Below are 13,841 nucleotides of genomic sequence, written 5' to 3' on the forward strand. Positions count from 1 at the left end.
CCCCACCTCACTCCAACCCCTTTTCAGGGAGCTGTAGAGAGCAATGAGGTCTCCTCTCAGCCTCCTCTTCTCCAGGCTGAACATCCCCAGCTCCCTCAGCTGCTCCTCCCCAGCCCTCCCCAGCCCTGTTCTCCAGCCCCTTCCCCAGCTTTGTTGCCCCTCTCTGGACCTGCTCCAGCACCTCACTGTCCTTCTTGGAGTGAGGGGCACAAAACTCAAGTACTCAAGGCATGGCCTCACCAGTGCCCAGTCCAGGGGCACCATCACTGCCCCACTCCTGCTGGCCACACCACTGCTGATCCAGGCCAGGCTGCTGGTGGCCTTCTTGGCCACCTGGGCACATGTTAGCTCATCTTCAGCTGCTGTCAGCCAGCACCCCCAGTTCCTTTTCTGCCAGAATCTAGTTGGGGCACCACTAAAAAGACACTCTGGGCTCCAGGGCAGGACCCAGCTGCATGATGCAGAGCCCAGAGTGGGGAAAGAAAGGTAAAAGTTAACACCCCCCCCAGCACTTTGTGACGGCTGGAAGGAAGGGAAGTGTCCTGAAAGCAGAAGAGCCATGGGATGAAACTTTCCTTCAACTTTTATAGTTACAGAATAGAAAAGAAATCCTCAGTTCACATTACAAAGACAGGCTGATAGAAAACCAACCCAACAGAACAGAACCAAAGAACAGAGGGCAGAGCACCAGAGCCTGGCTCCTGCCGAGCCCAGGGGAGGGGGAAGGGGAGGGGGAAGCTCTCCCCAGTGAGTTTTAAATGACAATGTGCTGAGCTTTTCCTTCTGCTTCCTGCTGGGGTGGAGGAGGGTTTGAATAGGTGGGTGGCTGCCCATCCCATCCCATGGTGAGTCAGCCAAAGCATCCTTGGCCCTGCAGAAGAAAAGCAACCTTGGCGATGCTGCTGCCCCCCACGGCAGGGCAGGGCTGGGGGATGAGGGTGTGTTTTAGGGGAGAAGGGGGGGATCTGTTGCTTGAAAACCATTGTTTCTCCTGGGAAATAAAAAAAGGGAAAGGGTGGAAAAATTATTGCCTGTACAGCTGGCAGCTTGGCTGGGGGCAGTGAAGGGGCTGGTGGGGTGGGAGGCAGCCAGTCCCCTGCCCAGAGTTTGGGCTTGGGCAGCTTTGGTGGTGGTTGCTGGCACTTCATGGCTGCTTGTTGGGAAGGACAAAACAAGTAAGTGAATCACTGCAGAGTGCAAACCCCATCCCCAAACAAGCCCCAGGACCGGAGGGAAAACACCTGGGAGGCCAAATCCGTGAGACTAGATGCAAAGGGTGGGCTTGGGGTCAGATGCAGGAGAAACCACATCCCAGCTCTGGGTAAAAAGGGAGAAGAAGGAGGTCAGGGGGAGCTGGGATGCTTCATGAATCTGCTTTTTTCCTCCCAGCTCCTTCCCAGGCTCTTCACTCCCAGCTCATCTCCACCCAGCTCATCTCCATTCTGCCAAGCAATTGCTGCCCAATGGACCTTGCACGTTCCCCCCCCCGCCCCAGATATCATCCCCCATGTGCCATCATCACCCCTCTTCTGCCACCAAACCTGATGGATGATTTGCCACCCACACCCCCAGTGGATGGAAGGGCTGGAGTGGGGTCAGGAGGTACCAAGCTGCCCCCTACAAAGCCCTGAGTGAGGGCCTGGGGGGGCACTAGAGCAGCCCCAGGGTGGGCAGAGTGTTGCTGAAGGCACAATGCTGGCCTTGGAGGTGGGGAAGGGGGTGTGTGTGGGGGGGTCCTGCTCAGCCAGAGTCTCCTCAGGCACTTTAAATTAAAAAATAAACCCAAACAGGCAGAAAGAAACCACTCCAGTAATTAAAAACCCCTAAATCAACCCCAAAACATTCGTCAGATTAAAACAGCCAGCAAGGGGCTGTGGTGGCAGCAGTGTCAGTATTGCCAAATCTGAGCCCCCACCCCAGCAATGTGGGAGGGATGGGGTGGGGGGAGGCTTGCAGGGAGATTTCAGAGGGCTGTGATCCCCTCCCCAGGTTTTGGGGGGGGGGGTGGTGGGGTGGTGAGGTCGAGGCAAGATGCTGATGGCTGGATCCAGGTCCTCAGGGCGAGCAGAGCATCCCAGACCAAAGCCCTTTCGATGCTGCTTCAGCCAGCCAGGGGGGGGCTGGAAAATTCCTGCTGGGAGCAAAATCCCAGACCCAGCATTGCAGGAAATTGTCACAGCCCTGCAGAGGACAAAGCTGCTCTCTGTGCCTCACTGTCCCCAAAGATGTGTTCACCTCCTGCCCCTTGTCCCAGTTTGCTCCAAACTGGTTGGGTTTTGCCCCAGTCCCAGGCCAGGCCCCCGCTCCAGCCCAGCATGCTGGGAAGGGCTCCGCTGCTCCAAAGGAAAACCAGGCTGGAAGAAACAGAAGAAAAGGCTGTCCAGTTGTGCCACTTCCCTGCATGTCCCCATCTCAGGGTGTGGGAGCCTGGGAGGGTGACACAGCCTTGGGGGATCTCCACATCTCCAGCCCCCTCCAGTCCTGCTGTGGGTGGGTGGCTGCAGCTCGGAGCATCCAGGGTGAGGTGGATGAGCAGCTCCTGGCTCCATTTCCAGAGGTCCTGTGGGGTGCAGGGAGGCAGGAGGGGACCAAGTGGCTCAGTGTTGTGTCCCCCTCTCAGCCAGGGGTCTTGTCATCAGGTGGGGACAGTTTGCTCTGAGGGCTCCTGGCACCGCTGGCTCCCACGGGGGGCTGGGGCCGGATCCAGGGCAGGAGGAGGTTACCCGGACCTGGGGGAGAATCAGAGAGTCACAGAGGGGTTTGGTCCATGCCCTCTGCAGTCAGCAGGGACATCTGCACCTAAAGCAGGTTGCTCAGAGCCTCAGACAACCTCTCCTGGCATGGTTCCAGGGGATGGGGCATCTCCCACCTCTCTGGGCAACCGGGGGCAGGGTGTCCTGCTGCTCAGCCCCCATCCTAAGCTCACTCCTGGCAAGAGCTCCCCACCACAGCCCTCCACAGCAGGGACAGCATCTTCTGTGTCCCTTCTCACCAGCGATGGGTGGCAGTGTGACCCCCAATGTCCCCCTCCCCGAGATGGGTTCCCATGTCCCAGTGTCACCATGCCACTGCTGGACCTGGGGTTGGCCCCCTGAGTCCAAGAGCCTGAACTGCCACAGCTGTGAGGAGGTTCTGGGTAGAAATGATAGCAGCACTAATTAAGTGCTGGGCTATTAATGAGCTGGACAGAGGGGACTGTGGGCAGGGGGAGGTGGCAGTGTGACAGCAGCATCCTGGTTGTGACCTCTCCCAACCCTAGGCCCTGCATGCAGAAAGGCCACAGGGATGTGGGCAGCCTGAACTAGCTGCTTAATTAGGAAGCAATCTAATTAGGAGGAGCACTGAGTGTCCCAGCCCCAGGGTGGCTGCAGGATGGAGACTGGATCCTGCTGGGAGCCAGGCAGCACCACCCCAGCATCACCTTGGGACACCTTGGCTCTGCTGCCCAGGTGGCTTCTCACAACCCCAACACTTCCCACTTGGATACTGAGCTGCTGGGATGAGGATCAGTCAGCTTCCAGAGGGTGTGAGCTCCTCCCAAGGGCCACCCCTGAGCCCCCCCAAGGTTCCCCATGGCCAGGGACTCACGTGTAGAGAGGCTGTAGCTGTAGGTGTGACGTCTTCTGGGGTGCCTGGTAGCCATAGGAGTCAAAGCCTCCGATGAAGTCAACTGGGGAGAGTGAGGAGAACAATGAGGTGAGCTGGGGAGGGCAGCAAGGGCAAGGCCCTGCCTCCCCCTGCCTTGATGGCACCCAGGGGACACACAGCATCCCAGGCTGCAGCAGTAGCTTGGGGACATGCAGCATCCCAGACCACCACAGCATCCCAGTTTGCAGCTGCATCATCTCAGGGAGGTGCAGCACCCTGGGCAAATGCATCATCTCAGTGTGCTGTAGCATCTTGGATCACCACAGCATCCCAGGCCACCACAGCATCCCAGACTCCAACAGCATCCCTGGAGAGTGCTGCAACCCAGGGATCCCAGCATCAACCCAGGAGAGTGCTGCAACCCAGGGATCCCAGCATCAACCCAGGAGAGTGCAGCAACCCAGGGATCCCAGCATCAACCCAGGAGAGTGCTGCAGCCCAGGGATCCCAGCATCAACCCAGGAGAGTGCTGCAGCCCAGGGATCCCAGCATCAACCCAGGAGAGTGCTGCAGCCCAGGGATCCCAGCATCAACCCAGGAGAGTGCTGCAGCCCAGGGATCCCAGCATCAACCCAGGAGAGTGCAGCAACCCAGGGATCCCAGCATCAACCCAGGAGAGTGCTGCAACCCAGGGATCCCAGCATCAACCCAGGAGAGTGCTGCAACCCAGGGATCCCAGCATCAACCCAGGAGAGTGCTGCAACCCAGTGATCCCAGCATCAACCCAGGAGAGTGCTGCAACCCAGGGATCCCAGCATCAACCCAGGAGAGTGCAGCAACCCAGGGATCCCAGCATCAACCCAGGAGAGTGCTGCAGCCCAGGGATCCCAGCATCAACCCAGGAGAGTGCTGCAGCCCAGGGATCCCAGCATCAACCCAGGAGAGTGCTGCAACCCAGGGATCCCAGCATCAACCCAGGAGAGTGCTGCAGCCCAGGGATCCCAGCATCAACCCAGGAGAGTGCTGCAACCCAGGGATCCCAGCATCAACCCAGGAGAGTGCTGCAACCCAGGGATCCCAGCATCAACCCAGGAGAGTGCTGCAACCCAGGGATCCCAGCATCAACCCAGGAGAGTGCTGCAACCCAGGGATCCCAGCATCAACCCAGGAGAGTGCTGCAACCCAGGGATCCCAGCATCCCAGGAGAGTGCTGCAACCCAGGCTGCTGCAACATTTCAGGACCCCCCACAACATCCTGGGCCATTGCAGCATGCCAGGCTGCATCCCTGAGAATGTGCTGCATCCCAGGTTGTGGTGGCATCTGGGGTCATGGCAGTATCCCAGGGAAATGCAGCACTGCTGGGAGGCACCACAGCATCCTGGAGCACCACAGCACAGCAGCAAGAGCTGGAGCAGAGGAGCTGTCCTGACCTGCAGGGATCCCCGTGGCTCTTATCCCCACCACAGCCCTTGTGCTGCAGGCTGGACAAAGACCTTCCCATTGGCTCCAGAGTGGGCCCTGAAGGAGCATTAGGCGTGGTTTAGATCCTGTCATTTAGGGCAATCACAGACACCAATACACCAGTCTGGAGGGCTGGGATTTCCAGTCCTGCCCAGTGATCTCCCCAGGAATTCACTGGAGGGATGATGGTCAAAGCCCTTCCCATCCTAGGAACGATGGGTGGCTGGGGGTACCCCAGTGGCTCCCACAATGACCCTACATGACCCCAGCCCTGAATCCTCCCTGGGCAGAGCTCAGGCAGCCCAGGAACAGGCACCAGGTGCAGCCATGGGGGTCTCCCCATCGTGAGATCCCCATGGATCCAGGTGGGATGCCACAGCGGTGCCCAAGCAGGGCAGCAGCGAGCTGGAGAGGGAAGCCTCACTCTGCCAGGCTGTTTCTCTTCCTGACTTAATATTCTGCCAGCTCTCAGTTTTCACTCCATCCATCCATCCATTTCCAAATCTAATCAGATATTCCATTAAAAAGGATGCCTTTGGATCTGGGGCTGCAGCAGCATTAATATTGGAAGTGTGTTGGGCGCAGGAGTTTGTTTGAATGCAAACAGCCTCGGCGGCGCTGCCGGCACAGGAACCTCTTTGCCAGCTCCCCAGGTACTGGAACCAATTATTTCTGCAGGCTGTGTCCAATTTCACAGCCAGAGTTTTCCTTCTCCACTACACCACTGCCCAGCAGCAGCAGGGGGAAACGTGGGGATGCTGAACCCAGCACCTCCTGGGCTGGGCTGGGGTCATTTGTGGGTCCATGGGACCGATGCCGGTCACAGAATCACAGAAACATCAACCCACTGATCCACAGAACCATAGAATGCAGCTGGGTTGGAAGGGACCACCAAATGTCATCTTGTCCAACCCCCCTGCAGTCTGCAGGGGCATCCCCAACTACAGCAGGTTGCTCATGGCCCCATCAAGCCTCACCTTGAATGTCTCCAGGGATGGGGCATCTACCACCTCTCTGGGCAACCTGGGCCAGGGTCTCACCACCCTCAGACTTCTCTCTAGTCTCACCAGCACCTCAAAGTCCTTCTCCACAGAGCTGTTCTCCAGCCCTTCATCCCCTAGCTTGGAGTGATCCTGAGACCTGCCCTGACCCATGTGCAGAACCTTGCATTTGGCCTTGTTGAACCTCAGGAGCTTCACATGGTCCTAATTCTCCAGCCTGCCCAGGACCCTCTTTATGGATCCCATCCCTCAGATGTTTCAACTGCACCACCATGATAACTTAGAGGGTTCAGATGGCCACAGCCTGCACCACCTGGGCTAATGGGGACCAGGCTGCTCAGCACTTCCCAAGGGATGGGTGTAAGAGCAGGAAGCACAACAGGGAGGTGGAGGTGTTCAAAACCCACGTGGCTATGGCACTTTGGGACATGGTTTAATGGCCATGGTGGTGCTGGGTTGAAGGTTAAAATCTTGGAGGTCTTCACCCTCACAGTGACAAAGTTTTCCCTTCTGTTCCTTTGGCACCTCCTCTGCTCCAGCTTGCCCCCAGTGCCCCTTGTGCTGTCCCTGGACATCCCTGAGCAGAGCCTGGCTCTGTCCTCCCCACGCTGCCCTGCACATCTTTATCACCAGCAATGAGGGCACTCCTCAGGTTCCTCTGCTCCAAGGTCCAAGCCCCAGTTCCCTCAGCCTGTCCTCACAGGCAGATATTCCACTCAGGGCTCAATGTCCCCCTCTTCTCCCAGCCCTGGCCAGGGTGCAGCTCCCTCCTTGAGGCTGGGACAGGGTTAGGGTTAGGGTTAGGGGACACATCACAACCCCAGCCCCTGCCTATGAAGATGGAAAAACTAGGGGGTAAGAAACCCCAAAACAACCATCTGGAGGGATTTCCCCACCTCCCTGTGACCCAGGCATTGCTCCTCCATCCCTGGCCAGGCACTGGCTGGTGCCAGCCATGCCCATTGGTGGTGTCCCCCCCCACCCCCACGACCTGGAGCAGCAGCACTCACAGCTGTCTTCCTCCTCCAGGAACACTTTGCTGACGTAGCAGGCATAGACAAAGCCAAAGAGCTGTGAAACAAAAGCAGGCAGAGAGGGATTAGTTACTGGGCTGCTGGGCACTGGCACCAGCATGGTGCTGCTGGGCACATGTGGTGGGGGTCTGGGCACATCCTGGAGGATCCTGGGCAGGATCAGTGCTGCATTGTCCTGGAGCCCATCCCCAGTGGGTCCAGGTGCTGGTGTGGGGGCAGTGAGGATGGATGGCTCTGCTGCACCAGGAGGGGACAAAGATGGTGGCTCTTGGGCTGGCATTGCAGAGGGTGCCAAGCCCCACGTAGTGCTGGGTGCCACTTTGGGGCATCATGGCAGCTCCTCTGGACCCCAGCTCCCTTTAAAGCTTTAATGTTCTTGTATCCCCCCAGGAGCTTTGAATCCAGATGTGTTCCCATGGGGTGGGACAGCCACCAGGAAAGGGGACCCCTCCTTTCCCCACATCCAGCAGACCACAGTCCAGCAATGTCAAGGAGTGTCACACCAGGAACCCCCCAACTCCTGCAGCATCCAGCCCACAGCATGCCAGGTTTGGGCACAGGCAGCACCCCAGGCTGCTCCATGGGCTCTGCCTGCTCCTCTCTTCCCAGCCCTCAGCCCCCCACCGATGCCATAGAGGAGCACTGATGCATGATGGCTCCAGCTGGACCAGAGCAGCTCTGCCCACCCTGTTCCCTGCCATCATCCCATGGGATGAGGAGGAAGAGAAGGAGGAGGAAGAGAAGGAGGAGGAAGAGAAGGAGGAGGAAGAGAAGGAGGAGGAAGAGAAGGAGGAGGAAGAGAAGGAGGAGGAAGAGAAGGAGGAGGAAGAGAAGGAGGAGGAAGAGAAGGAGGAGGAAGAGAAGGAGGAGGAAGAGAAGGAGGAGGAAGAGAAGGAGGAGGAAGAGAAGGAGGAGGAAGAGAAGGAGGAGGAAGAGAAGGAGGAGGAAGAGAAGGAGGAGGAAGAGAAGGAGGAGGAAGAGAAGGAGGAGGAGGAGAAGGAGGAGGAGGAGAAGGAGGAGGAGGAGAAGGAGGGGTGCTGGCAGCTGCTCTTACCGCCAGGAAGATCTGAGTGGCACTGCTCAGCACCTCGATGTATTGATAGTCGAGCAGGCAGCCGCTGACGGTGATGACGTGGTGGTCCTCGGGGGCCAGCTTGGAGTTCATCACCGGAGTCACCAGGCAGCCAGGGCCATTCTCCATCCACCAGGAGCGGTGCAGTGAGGTATTGAAGGTCATGATGAAGTCTCGGTCCTGCAGCACAGGAGGCACAGGCCATGGAGCTCGGGAAGCGGGCAGGGAATTGGCCTTTCCCAACCCAAGGAGGCTCCATGAGCACTGCAGGCAGCCAGCCCCTGCCAGTCACAGCACTGTCAGGGTTGGAAGGGATCAGCCAGTCCCAACCCCCCTGCCATGGCCAGGGACACCTCACACTACATCAAGCTGCCCAGAGCCACATCCAGCCTGGCCTTCAAAACCTCCAGGGATGAGGCTTCCACCACCTCCCTGGGCAACCTGCTCCAGTGTCTCACCATCCTCATGGGGAAGAGCTTCTTCCTAACATCCAACCTGAACCCATCCATTTCTAGATTCAGACTGGCTGTAAGGAAGAAGTTCTTCAGTGCACCTCCCTAACCCTCAGCTGGTGTCCCCGGGGCTTGTGGCTTTCTCTCACACTGGTGTCATGGTCAAGCAGTATCCAGGAGTTCTGTGATGCCCAGGTGATGTCATGGATGGCATAGAGCAGTCACCAGCCTGGCACCTAGGCCTTGAGGCAGGGGAGCAGCCACTTGGGATGCTGCCAGCTGTGTTTCATAGTTTCATAGTTTCATAGTTTCATTCAGGGTTGGAAGGGACCACAAGGATCATCTAGTTCCAACCCCCCTGCCATGGGCAGGGACACCCCACACTAGATCAGGCTGGACAGAGCCTCATCCAGCCTGCTCTTAAACACCCCCAGGGACGGGGCCTCGACCACCTCCCTGGACAACCCATTCCAGGGTTTCACCACTCTCATGGTGAAGAACCTCCTCCTCACATCCAGCCTGAAGTGTGCTGGGAAGCTGCCAGCTGCATGCAGCCATCCTAAAGATGGGGCCATGGGCTTACCCTGCCAGCACAGCCCAGGGATCATAGATTCATTAAGGCTGGAAAAGACCTCTAGGATCAAGTCCAACCTTCTACCCAACACCTCCATGACCACTAGGCTGTGTCCCAAGTGCCACATCTACTCATTTTAGGAACACAAAATGCAGCACAATGCCCTCTGCTGCCCCTGGGGTTTTGGGGTGCCATCCCACATCCCTGCAGAGCCTTGCAGGGTCCTCACTCACATGCATCTCTTCCTTGTGAGACCATTACTAGGCTTTGGGGGTCCCCATGCCTGGTCTGCAACAGCTCTGAGGACTAATCTCCAAGCCCACAGGCATGGCTCATGCAAGGATAAACTGGAGTTTAACCAAGGCAGCAGGATGGGCTCTGGGCTCCATCCCAGGAGACACCACAGCGCCATCAATGCTGATGCCCCTGCCCACGGATCCAGCAGGGAGCCTGGATGCAGCTGGGCACCACAGTGGATGGGATGTACCCTCAGCAGAGGGCTGCTGCAGGCAGCAGAAGCATGGCTGGGTGAGCACCTACCCCATGGAAAGATCCCTCTGCATGGCTGAGAGGGAGGGAGGAGGGATGCAGAGAGGAGGAGGGAGGGAGAGAGGAGGAGGGATGCAGAGAGGAGGAGGGATGCAGAGAGGAGGAGGGAGGGAGGGAGGAGGAGGGAGGGAGGGAGAGAACAGGAGGAAGGGAGGGAGGAGGAGGAAGGGAGGAAGGGAGAGAGGGAGAGAGGGAGAGAGGGAGAGAGGGAGAAGGGAGGGAGAGAGGGAGGAATGAGGAAGGAGGGAGGGAGGAGGAAGGAGGGAGGGAGGAGGAAGGAGGGAGGAAGGAGGGAGGGAGGAGGAAGGGAGGAGGGAGGAGGAAGGAAGGAGGGAGGAGGAAGGAAGGAGGGAGGAGGAAGGAGGGAGGGAGGAGGAAGGAGGGAGGGAGGAGGAAGGAGGGAGAGGAGGGAGGGAGGGAGGGAGAGGAGGGAGGGAGGGAGGGAGAGGAGGCAGCTGGGCTGTGTTACCTGCGACAAGCGTCCGACCTCCAGGTAGAAGCAGATGATGAAGGCGTTCCAGCCGACCCACAGCACCAGCCACACCGCATACTGCCGGGGAGAGAGGCGTCAGGGCCAGGTCCCTCCCACCCTGGAGGGACATCCCGTGGTCCATCCCCCGCTCCGCCCCGCTCGCTGGATCCACAGGGATTTGGAAGGGCCCCGGGGCTGAGCCGCTGCCGGGGGCGCGGATGCGGGAGGCGGGCGCAGGCAGCAGCCAGGGGGCGGTACCTACCATCATGAGGTATTTGGATCTGTACTGGATGGTCCCGAAAATGCCCAAAATAACGGCCATGATGTGTAAAAAGTTCGCCAGGATGGGAGCCCACTGGTAGCCCAGGAAGTCAAAGATCTGCCTCTCCAGAGCTGCCACCTGCAACAGAGCACAGGACGGGCTGTGGGCACCAGGCTGGGCAGCGCTCACCACAGCGGCTCCTGCGATGCTGAAGGCAAGAGCAGCTGGTAATTAATGGGAGACCCCAGGGGTGATTAATCACGACAGCCTGAAACAGTGAGGGTGAGACGACACTGGCACAGGTTGCCCAGGGAGGCTGTGGCTGCCCCCTCCCTGGAGGTGTTCAGTGCCAGGCTGGATGAGGCCCTGAGCAACCTGGGCTGGTGGGAGGGGTCCCTGCCCATGGTAGGGGGGTTGGAACTGGATGAGCTTTGAGGTCCCTTCCAACCCAACCCATTCTGTGATTCCATGACAAAGCTGAGTGGTGGACAAGCACTTTGTGGAGAGCCAGGGGTCAAATCCCAGGATGTTAGGGGTTGGAAGGGACCTCGGAAGGTCATCGAGCCCAACCCCTCCTGCCAGAGCAGGACCATGGAATCCAGCACAGGTCACACAGGAACACATCCAGACAGGGCTGGAAAGGCTCCAGAGAAGAAGACTCCACAACCTCTCTGGGCAGCCTGCTCCAGGATTCTGTGAGCCTCACAGTGAAGACGTTCCTCCTCATGTTGAGGTGGAACTGTGCTGTAGTTTATATCCTTTGTCCCCTGTCCTAACCCAGGGTGCTGAGATGGAGCTAAGAAGGGGGAACAGGCAGACATCAGCTTGTCAACCCCACCCTCTATGCCTCAGTTTCCCCATGGCTCAGTTCATGGGCATTGCTTAAAATCCCTTCCCAGGCTGGGTTCATCCCAGCTGATCCATTGAAAAACTCCTGCCTGGGCTGTGTGTGGGGTCCTCAGAGATTCTGCAAGGGATTCAGAACAAGAGGACACTGTCTCAAGCTGTGCCAGGAGAAGTTTAGGCTGGAGGTGAGGAAAAAGTTCTTCCCAGAAAGAGTAATTGGCCATTGGGATGTGCTGCCCAGGGAGGTGGTGGAGTCCCTGTCCCTGGAGGTGTTCAACAAAGGCTTGGATGTGGCCCTTGGAGCCATGGTTTAGTTGCCAGGAGGTGTTAGGTATTAGGTAATAGGTCGGACTTGATGATCTCTGAGGTCTTTTCCAACCTGGTTGATTCTATGATTCTACTCCATGGTTTTCCTGCCCACCCTCACCAGCTCCTTGCTGCCTTCCCCTGGACCACAATTGAGACTGGGTCATAGAATCATAAAGGTTGGGAAAGATGTCTAAGAGGATCAAGTCCCCACACCTCTACCCAACCCCACCATGGCCACCAAACCATGGCCACCAAACCAAGCCCCATGGCCACTCAGTGCTTGAACCCCTCCAGGACTGGTGACTCCACCACCTCCCTGGGCAGCCTGTGCCAATCCCAGGCCATGGTCACCACTATCATTTGGAATCCACAGCTAAGGATATGATGTAACTTAATAAACCTCAGGGCACCTTAAGCTGGGGAGGGAGCTGCTGTGATCCCCCTGAGCCCAGCACTTCTTTATGGCTCCATTTCCTAGCATCTTGGGGCCTATTCTTCTCACTTACAGGATTAGCTTAGGGAAAGGTGCCAGCAGAGGGTAGGATGGGAGGCACTGGAGCATGCTTTGAAGGCTTTAAGTCAAAAAATGGTGATTTGATGAAGCTGAGGTATTTTTAGGGGACTTTTGAGGGAGCACAGGGTGTGTTGGCTGCTGCAGTCCCTGAGGGTATGGGGAAAGGGCTGCAGCGAGCTGTGTCTCCAGCAGCCTTGCAAACCAAAATCCTCTTTGCATTTATCTTTCTGACAGCCCAGCCCTGTCTCACTGCCCTTGGAGATGCCCCAGATTCACCCAACAAACCTCCAGGGCCTTGAGTCCTCCCTGCAGCCCTGTGCCTCAGTTTCCCCTCCTAAAGGGGAAAGCCTCTCCTCCTGGCAGAGAGGAGGCAGCTTGTCCTCACAGCTGGAGGAGACTTACATCCCTCCCCACCACTCACCAGCAGCTGCCATGGGGAGCTCCATCCTGGTGCTCCCATGGGGATGCACTGAGCCCAGGGTGCTGCAGCATCCCTGCCCAGCCAGCCCCATGTAATGTGGCCTTACAGGGAGGAGGGTGGAAGAAATGAGGTGGCAGAAGTCCTTCTCTACTTGATACAGGAGGATGAGCCATGGCTAATCCATCTGTATGGGCAACCAGCATCTCAGCCTCAGTTTCCCCATGCATAAAGCATCAGGCTCTCATCAGATTGGCTTCATGAGGGCTCTGAGGAGTGCCTGATAAGTCAAAGAATCATTTAGGTTGGAAGAGACATTCCAGATCATTGAGCCCAACCATTAACCCTACTCTGCCGAGTCCACCACTAAGCCATACCCCCAAGCACCACATCTCCATGGCTTTGAAACCCCTTCAGGGATGGGGAATCCACCACTGCACTACACAGCCTGGGCCAGGCCTTGACAAACCTTTGGGGGAAGAAATTGTTCCCCATGTCCAACCTAAACCTACCATGGTGTAACACAAAGCCATTCCTTCTTGTTCTATCACTGGTTGCTTGGGAGAAGAGACCAACCTCCACCTGGCTCCAGCCTCCTTTAAAGGGAGCTGTAGAGAGCAATGAGCTCTCCCCTCAGCCTCTTCTTCTCCAGGCTCAACACCCCCAGTTCTCTCAGCTGCTCCTCCCCAGCCTTGTTCTCCAGAACCTTCACCACAGAGTCATAGAATTGTCAGGGTTGGAAGGGACCTCAAGGATCATCCCAGTTCCAACCCCCCTGCCATGGCCAGGGACACCTCACACTCCAGCAGGTTGCTCACAGCCACATCCAGCCTGGCTGCAAACACCTCCAGGCATGAGGTTTCCACCACCTCCCTGGGCAACCTGTGCCAGTCTCTCACCACCCTCATGGGGAACAACTTCTTCCTGACATCCAATCTCAATCTACCCATTTCTAGTTTTGCTCCATCCCCCCCCAGTCCTATCACTCCCTGACACCCTCCAAAGTCCCTCCCCAGCTTTCTTGTAGCCCCCTTCAGATCCTAGAAGGCCACAAGAAGGTCTCCTTGGAGCCTTCTCCTCTCCAGACTGCACAACCCCAACTCTCTCAGGCTGTGCTCATAGGAGAGAAGCTCCAGCCCTCTGCTCATCCTCCATCTTCATTGCCCTTCTTGGGACCAGAAAATCCAGAGCCCAACTCCCTCCAGCCAAAGGCAGAGCCAACAGCTCTGTTGTCCCATCCCTAGGGTAGGATCTGGTGGCTCCATGCTGGCAGCACCATGCTGGCAGC

At 57.7% G+C, this 13,841-nt stretch overlaps 1 protein-coding gene across 1 annotated transcript in view; it reads right to left on the minus strand.

Moving 5' to 3' along the window:
- Window positions 1–1,526: 1,526 nt before the first annotated feature.
- Window positions 1,527–13,841, minus strand: part of NKAIN1 (sodium/potassium transporting ATPase interacting 1) — a 38,387-nt gene continuing 26,072 nt past the window's right edge. The window contains exons 2-7 of the mRNA XM_068167453.1: window positions 10,467–10,604; window positions 10,202–10,282; window positions 8,140–8,337; window positions 7,062–7,122; window positions 3,589–3,670; window positions 1,527–2,729 (exon numbers count right to left, since the gene is read on the minus strand). Coding sequence (XP_068023554.1) covers window positions 2,720–2,729; window positions 3,589–3,670; window positions 7,062–7,122; window positions 8,140–8,337; window positions 10,202–10,282; window positions 10,467–10,604 — 570 coding nt within the window. The 3' untranslated portion in view covers window positions 1,527–2,719. The remainder of the gene's footprint in view (window positions 2,730–3,588; window positions 3,671–7,061; window positions 7,123–8,139; window positions 8,338–10,201; window positions 10,283–10,466; window positions 10,605–13,841) is intronic.

The sequence above is a fragment of the Melanerpes formicivorus genome, unplaced genomic scaffold (assembly GCF_026170545.1).
Source record: "Melanerpes formicivorus ecotype bairdi unplaced genomic scaffold, bMelFor1.0.p_v2 SCAF_118, whole genome shotgun sequence".
Classification (NCBI taxonomy): Eukaryota; Metazoa; Chordata; class Aves; order Piciformes; family Picidae; genus Melanerpes; species Melanerpes formicivorus.